The sequence below is a fragment of the Idiotropiscis lumnitzeri genome, chromosome 8 (genome assembly GCF_059441095.1).
Source record: "Idiotropiscis lumnitzeri isolate Australia: NSW breed Sydney's pygmy pipehorse chromosome 8, RoL_Ilum_1.0, whole genome shotgun sequence".
NCBI lineage: Eukaryota > Metazoa > Chordata > Actinopteri > Syngnathiformes > Syngnathidae > Idiotropiscis > Idiotropiscis lumnitzeri.
The window spans coordinates 6,879,930-6,888,590 of NC_142398.1; the positions used below are offsets into that span (position 1 = coordinate 6,879,930).

The following is an 8,661-nucleotide window of genomic DNA, read 5'->3' on the forward strand; positions in this document are numbered from 1 at the left end:
GAAGTAGTCCCCGCCTCGACTAGATTTACTTTTCATTATTGCAAAGGAAAGCCCTGGCTTTGCTCATATTATGAAGGAGGAATAGGAGGAGGATGCAAGCAGCAAAAAAAAGGGATGGTCCATCCTTTATTAATGGCTTGACAGGGAGTTGGAGAGTTTCATGTCTTTGTGGGCTGAGAGTCTACATTTATTAAGACTTCCTACATTGACCTCATGGCGTTATGAGTAAATAAGTCCGCCAAAATAGCACTAAAATAGCCTTCTTGTAAAACAATGATGAACACTGTAATATGCTTCCCAAAGCCAAGCCTCTTGCCTTTCTACCAGGTTTGCGCTGCTAACCCTTTATTTTGTTTTTCAGGATCACTTTTCACCAATAAGCCCATCAAGGCCACTGCCAAGAGCAACACCGTTCGTCTTCTCATTGAGGCCAGAGACGAAGGAGATTATGTCCTCTCTACCGTTACCGCCGTCGATGTGCTGATCCAGGACACCAATGACCATGCGCCGCTCTTTCACCAGGACGTCTACACCATCACCGTATCAGAGGACACGCCCATTGCCACCACGCTCCTGACCATCTTTGCGTCCGACCAAGACTGGAGCCCCGAAAACACGCATCTGGACTACGCCATGGTGGCAGGAAACGAAGAGAGGCGTTTCTGCTTGGAAGTCAAAACCGCCGAGCTGGAGAGTTGCATAAACTATGTCGGCCAGCTGGTACTGTGTGGCCCGCTGGACCACGAAACCGTGAACAACTATTCGCTCACTGTGAGAGTATCTGATCGAGGAATGCCACATCTCAACAGCTCCACCATTATCATGGTGACTGTCTCGGACTGCAATGACAATGCACCAATTTTTGCAAGTACAGAGTATCATGTTCAAGTCAGCGAAAATAGTTACCCAGGCACCAGCCTGGTGCAGGTCAAAGCGACTGATCCCGATGTGGGAGTAAATGGTCTGCTGCACTATGACTTAATCTCGGGGAACAGCGGAGGACGCCTCAAGCTAGACCCTGAGTCTGGACTTTTGGTGGTCAATGCCTCGCTAGACTATGAGGAAGTTTCCGAATACACCCTCACTATCCGGGTTTCTGATGGCGACGACTCTATAGAAGATTGTAAAGTGGCGTTTGCTTTGGTTTTTATCAGGGTGTTGGACATGAACGACAACAGTCCCTTCTTCCTGTTCCCCACGTTTAACTGCTCTGTGCAGGAGAACCTCCCGGCGTTCACCCACGTTTGCTCCATTCGGGGTCTCGACAAAGATGGGGGAGCCTATGGACAACTTACCTACTCTGTTTTATCTTCCTGTTCCAAAGATTTTGGTGGGATGGACAGGAAAGAGTCCGCTTTGGCCATTGACCCCCGTAGCGGAGATATTCACACTCAGCAGACATTAGACTATGAACGTGAAAGTGAATATTGCTTGGTGGTGGAAGCCCGGGACAGAGGGGACAAGGTGGCGAAGGTCCAAGTGCACGTTTCTGTCAAGGGAGTGGACGAGTTTAGTCCCCTCTTCGCCCAGAATCAGTACCGCTACCTACTGCCGAGAAATGCAAAGCCAGGGGATGCCATTGGCTTTGTAATGGCGCTGGACCAGGATGGAGGTGTGGACGGGTTGGTGGAGTACTCCCTTCTGGACCCCTCGCCATTTTTCTCCATCAACAAAACCATAGGAGCCATCTATCCGTCAGGACCCATGTTTCGCAGACGGGGTGATGAGGACATCCTGGAGCTGACTGTGTCCGCCAGGAGTCCCCGACCTGGGTCCAGGACATCTTCTTGTCAGGTTTTTATCAATGTCTCCAGCTCAGGCGAGGCATTTGTTGGGCTGCCGCTCGACCGCCACATGCTCAGTCTGAGCATTTCACTTGCCGTATTCCTGCTGGTCCTTGTTTTCTTCGTCGGTCTGGTGCTCAAATCGAAAATCAAAGAGGCCGGCCCAAAAAAGATGGCCACCAACCTGAACCAACCAGACCGTGCCTTCTCTCTACAGGACATGAAACCTGGCATCTTAATGAAAAACTGTGACATGTCTAACCGTAACACGCCATCCAATTGGAGCGGCCGCGGCTCAGCAGAAGGCGAGACTGCTGAGGACCAGGAGATCAAGTGGATCAACGAGTACTCCCACTCCCAAAGAGATGAGAAACGCACCTTGGAAAACTCAGATGGGGATGCCGCAAACGGACACTCTGGGGATGTTGGGCAGGGACACTTTTTATCATCTGGTATATGTTTGGTCTCAAATATGGCCAGCACGGAAAGTCTGCATCCCTTCAATAAAGAAGGAGGAGGCGAGGGGCTAGTTGTAAGGATTAGAGAAAACAATTTAGAGGGGAAATCTGCAGTTTCTCTGTCCTCTCTGGAGTGCCTGGATGGGAGCTATACATGGGACTACTTGCTGGATTGGGAGCCTTGCTTCCAGACCCTGGCGTCGGTCTTCACCGACATCGGAATGCTACCAGACCAGGAGTTCCATGGGGGCAGCGAGAAACTGACCCAACCGCCGCCGCTCATAACATCTGTCGCCCAGCCAGGGGTGCGGACAGTGCCGCCCCGCAAACCATCGCGGGCACCCAGCCTGGGGCGGCGCCCCTCTTACCCCAGGTACGCCTACCCCCCCTTGGCAAGGAACTCAGGGCTCACGCCGACGGCCATGACACCAACATTCTCCCCTTCGCTTTCTTCGCTCACCAACAGGACCCCAAGGGTCTCTCCGATTGTATCTGACGGCAGGGTGGGGGGTATCAGACTGGACGCGGGGCCCCCCACCGCAAGCCTGCTGGAGGCAGAAACACAAGTCTAAACAAGTGTTCAACTTTTGTACATTTTGAACTCTAAAACACTAGCTTTGTAAATAAGGAAAAAGCCATTTCCAATAATGGAAAAGTCCACACCCTGAAGTATAACAGTGGCGCAAGCCTTCTATGACTGGAGAGAGAACCAGGTCACGGGTCATTTTGTTCACATTCTGAACTGTTATGAATAAAGATTGAGAAGACTGGTTCTTGGACTTTTCCCCTCATACTTGAGCTTTGATGGAATTCTCAATTCGGCCCAGACTAAATCTACAGTGGCCCCAACATAAGTTGAGTTTGAGGTCTCTGTTGTAGAATGACATATTGTGCAGGTAATTGCGATTTGGCTTAAGTGCTTGAAAGTCCTTTTAAATTAGTATGATAGCTTTAGACCTAAATCTTCTCTTGATTCAGTCAGTGGCGTGCAATCAGAGCCTTCTAGACTTCCTTGCTCTCTCAAACACTTTCAGGGGCATGGACGTAGCTTTACAACTTCCATGGAATAGTAATGTTTATTTTCCAAAAGTCTTTCATCTTTATACAACAACACTGTGCAATTTACAGTCATTTGTGCCTTAATTTGAATTATGTCCAGTCAGATTTAACTTCGACATGTTGACATGTAGAGACACGCCTAATTTGGGTGCGGGCAGCGTGGGATCAGTTCCTACTTGGTGACTGTGTCTGCCCTGCGACTGACTGGCGACCAGTTCAGGGTGTAGTGCGCCTTTTGCCCGTAGTCAGCTGGGATAGGCTCCAGCACCCTCCCGCGACCCTCTACAGGATAAGCGGTGTGGATAATGACATGACATGTTGACATGTAAATGTAATCTGCCCAAGGCCTTCAGAATCCTGAGTGCTGGCGTCTAACACCCCCCCACTGTTAAATTAGTTGGTTCTTGTTTAAATCAATTGGATTTTAGATTCACGACTCTGCATCTTCACACAAGCTGGGTGTAACAACAGCATTTTTCAGCTAAATAGTTTACCCCTCTAATTGGTTGACCTTAACATGCACACCAAAGATTTGTTTACTGCGATGGTGCCCAAACTCTGACCTCAACGGTCGCTGTCCTGCCTGTTTTCCATCTCCCTGCAGCAACGCATCTGATTCAAATGAACAGCTCATCAGCAAGCCCTGAAGAAGCTTGATAACAATGCTGATCATTTGAGTCAGGTGTGTTGCAGGATGGAGATGGAAAACAGACAGGACAGCGGCTGTTGATGAGCTGGACATGCCTGGTTTACAATGTCACACATGCACTTTTCAAGGATAGGTGGACTTTATGAGGTTAGGTCAACCAATACATTTTCTGGCTTGCTTGTCTCAACCTGGAAATTGATTTTTTTGGGCCACTTTGAGAGCAGCATGGATGGGCGCTACAGCTAGCTTACGCAGACTGGAGCAAACTAAGGAGGTCTCCATCAGCATCTCTGGTGAGTACGATGAATTTTCTTAAAAGTTTTTATCTTGATTAATAGTGATTGGGAATTGCTGTATAGAGGTTTGGAGCTGTTCAGAGTTGATGTACTAGAAGATAAAGTGTTGCTTTTTGTAATTATGGTATTCATCCTCAAGAACGCAAAATGCCTCTCCTTTAAAGTGTCTCCGTTATGTTTGTCGTAGTAAATGTACAAAAGTTATGTTACTCTGTAATATGAACATGATTCAAGAACATTACACAATGGTGGAAGTTCATCTAGCGTGCCTACCCCTGTTTTTCTGCACAAGCTAAGCAAATGTTGAAGCGTGTAGCTGCTGAAATCTCTACCAGACGTCTCGGCAGAGACAATAAACACTGCGGCCCTGACCCTCCATATAATCACCTCGAGGTGCGCCGTTATTTATTGACTCGTGTCCGTGTGCGACTTCTCTCTTTTTCTTCTATTCGTGATTCCAGGACGATGGAGGAGATCTCTCACCGTATCGAGTGATCTGGCCAAACAGAAAAAAAACTTTGGGGGGTGGAGGATAAGGATCAGGCGCACCCCTTCCCAAAACACTCTCTCACAGCTGGCTTAAAGTGGATCACTATCACACACTCAGTCAGTAGGCAGCATTTAGTAAAAGTGCTTGGCTGCACCAAGCACACTTGGGGGGGGGGGGGGGGGTGACTGGAAAAATCGAGTGCATGTGCCTTAATGTTGATGTTGATGACAAATGACCAAATACATAGTGCATGTACTTGAGTGTTGCCCAAAAATGATCATATAAAGTGAGAGTGCTTTAATGTTGATTGTCTGGGCTTTAATGTTCATGGGGTATGATGGTAAATATAGGGAAAGTGCTTTGATGATGCTGCCCATTGGATAACATTAACAGTGAGTTAACGTTGATGAACAGTGACCAACAGTGCGAGTTTTGTTGACGATTCATGCTGCAGGGGATTTCATGTTGCTAAAGCATGATGGAAAGCACTTGGATGTTAACGATAGCTATTGCAAGTATCTTAATGTTGAAGAACACTGAAAACTGCGTCAATGCTTTAATGCTGATGATAGAGTGAACATGCTTTAATGTTGCTTTTGACAAAAGATGATCCAAAAATGTGGATACTTTAATATTGTTGATGAATGACGAGAAGCAGAATCAAGTTCTTTGCTGACAGAAAGGATGGAAAATGTGGTGACATTGTAGGTGCTTTCATGATGAAGACAATTGATGGAAAAACCGTATCACTGCTTTAATATTGATGATGCATTGTTTTAACAATGAGAGGGAAAAAACTGTACAAGTGCTTTATTGTTGAGTGTGAATGACCAAATGCATGTTGCAAGTGCTTTAATATTAAAAGACTAAATAGAGCGTACCAATGAAATGCTAATAATTGTTTTTAACAGGCAGCACCACACATATTGTTGAATGGCTGTTTGAACAATACCTCCACAACCTTCCCTTCCTCCACTGGAGAGCATTTGCGCAATCCCACTGATGGACACGTAAACAAACAAACAGGGCGGAAAGCGTGCCTGACCTCCTTGGTGGAGGTAATTAATCACAGAAGTCCTTACCTTGCCTCTCATGAAAACCATGTGGAACATCGGCCTCAATGCTTTCCGCATGCCCCCGATGGCTTGTTATCGCTCACTGTCAGTATAAAATCACATCAAGTGCTTTTACAGCAGCTCATGTTCCAACCTCATAAGAGCTATTGTTCCTGTAGCAAAAATACATTATCTTGAGATTTTTTCGTTCAAAATACACGTCGGTTCGGTTCGCTGATGATCGGCCGTTTTAATCATTCCATATGTATTAAAACGTGTGCATTACCATTGAAGCATTGAAATGGCTGCGTTAGGTTTGGAGCCTCTAAATTAACTTCAGCACGTAGGAACACAAAGATGCTACGGTTGTCCAAGATTCAAAGCATCTTCGATATTTGATTCAATGAAGCCTGGTCGCACATTTTAAGAAAAGATGTACTGTGGAACCTTAATTTAGCTGACCTGGATTTAACGAAGTTTGGACAAAAAAATCGTGTCCAGTCCACTCGAAATGCCTTTTGTGTAGTACTGTACGTAGGTTTGAGTCATCTGCGATATTTACAAGAACACATTCTTCGTCTTCAGTGTTTGCGAAAGCGCATATCGAATTCCTTGTACTCATTCTCCAGAAGTGTCACAGGAAACCAAATGTATTTTGTTGAGCCATTAATGTGGCATTGACAAAGCGAGCGAGCCATTTTCAACATTTTTAGATAGGTCAACAAGTAGTGAAAAATGTGAAATTGACCAAATTTGGACAATTTCCCTTGTTAGCTTCAACCGAGTCTTCAAATGTTTTGCGGTCGTTTACTTAATCCTGGTATGTTAAAGACTCCAAACCATCTGCAGTCTGCGAAAATGTAAATTTGTTGAAGACTCTAAACTATCTCAGATAGTTCTAATAAACGCCCAATAAATCATCTTCAACACTCATGACAACAAGAATATTAAGTTTGCCACGACTCTAATTGGTCATCGAAGTGAACGGAAATGCTCATTTTAGCTTTGCTAATTTAATCCACTTCAATATCAATGAAAGAGCATGCTAGGTTTAGTGAGGACTCCAAAGCATCATCTATGTTTACCGAAATGCTGATATTCGATTTGAAGCCTCTCATTCGGCTTCAGTTTTTCACTACAACGTATGCTAGGCTAAAAAATGCTAAAGAATCTTCGTTGTTTACTTAAATGTATGAATTAGGTTTGCCATCAAATTCCCCAAAAACTAACAATACATGTTTTACAAAAAAATATTTAAATAGCTTTGAATCATCAAGTGTCAAGACTAATTTGTCCCCATTATTTGTGCAAACTCATGTCAGTTTCTTTGAAAATGTTAAAAGCCTTTGTTTTGGTGTTGTTTAAATTATCTTATATTGGTCAAGGAAAACGAACGGTTTGCAGTTTGTAAAAATTTGCGCCTCAGGTTCGTTGGGGACTCCAAAACATCACAGACGGTTGCGAAACAAATGAATGTAAAGTCTTCAATCTTCTCGACAAATATGTTAGACTCGTCGAAGATTCTTTGAAAATTAACTCTTCGGTCTACAAAAGCATACATATCATCTTTTATTTACACAAATCCTTCAAAATTAAGAGCTTTTTGAAAGGTAATTTCATCATGATTGTTACTAAATAAGTATATCACGCACCATTAATCTAAATTTTTGTAAATGTGAGCATCGATAAACCAGCTTTTGGACAATGGGGATTTGTTTAGTCCCGTCTGGTTCTTCTTTTTCATAGTTTGAACCCTGCCAGGGTTTCTGTTATGTTTTGTTAGAAACTTTAGTTGCCGGAATATAACCCGAGAGCCCGTTTTAGTTCTTTTTATCCAAGGCAGGGGTGAGGGGTGCGGGGGATTACTCAGGCGGGAATTAAGTTGGCATGCAAGAGAGAGAGAGAGAGAGAGAAAGAGAAGAGGTCAAAGTTGGGTACACGAAGCAGCCTCAAGCATCACATTTGGATTCAATCAAATCACTCATCACTCATTTCTTTTTTTTCTGCTGTTGATGCTACGTAATACAAAACAGACGGTCTAAATCTGGCAGGAGTGCAGATCTGATTTCACTGCCTTTATTTGTCTTTTCATGTATTATTTTAGCCCAATAAAATATGATCAAGAAAATGGGGATTTTTATTGTTAGATTTATACATACAAATGTTACTGAAATAGAATATGCAACATAAAATAAAAGTATTTTATTTAATTTCTTAAAATGTAAGTACATTTGGGGCGGCACGGTGGCTTCACAGTGCAGAGGTCGTGGGTTTGATTCCGGCTCCGGCCTTCCTGTGTGAAGTTTGCATGCTCTCCCCGTGCCTGCTTGGGTTTCCTCCGGGTACTCCGGTTTCCTCCCACATTCCAAAAACATGCATGGCATGTTGATTGGACACTCTAAATTGCCCCTAGGTATGAGTGTGAGCATGGATGGTTGTTTGTCTCTGTGTCCCCTGTGATTGGCTGGCAACCAGTTCAGGTGTTCCCCGCCTACTGCCGGAAGACAGCTGGGATATGCTTCAGCATCCCCCGCGACCCTAGTGAGGAGAAGCGGCTCAGATAGTGGATTGATATGAACAAATATTTTGACATGAACAAAATAAAATGTTTAAAAAAGGCTTTTTCTTTTTTCACAATCATATTATTTTAAATATATTGCCAGTTTACATGTAAATGAATGCAGCAGTAAATTAAATTGAAACAAGCAATTGTCTATATACTATTTTTATGTTGATTTTGAAATAAACGTTTCGTATTGTAATGCTATTGTCTCCTCACCCTGACATGTGACCCATCTGTAATGCGAGGCCTCCAGTGTGAATGCGGCTTCTTTAAAAGAGTGACTGTGACGACCAAGTCAAGTGAACTC

At 44.2% G+C, this 8,661-nt stretch overlaps 1 protein-coding gene across 1 annotated transcript in view; it reads left to right on the forward strand.

Moving 5' to 3' along the window:
* dchs2 (dachsous cadherin-related 2) overlaps positions 1–3,012 on the forward strand; it is a 29,285-nt gene extending 26,273 nt beyond the window's left edge. Inside the window, exon 22 of the mRNA XM_088303466.1 lies at positions 362–3,012. Coding sequence (XP_088159592.1) covers positions 362–2,814 — 2,453 coding nt within the window. The 3' untranslated portion in view covers positions 2,815–3,012. The remainder of the gene's footprint in view (positions 1–361) is intronic.
* Positions 3,013–8,661: the final 5,649 nt, after the last annotated feature.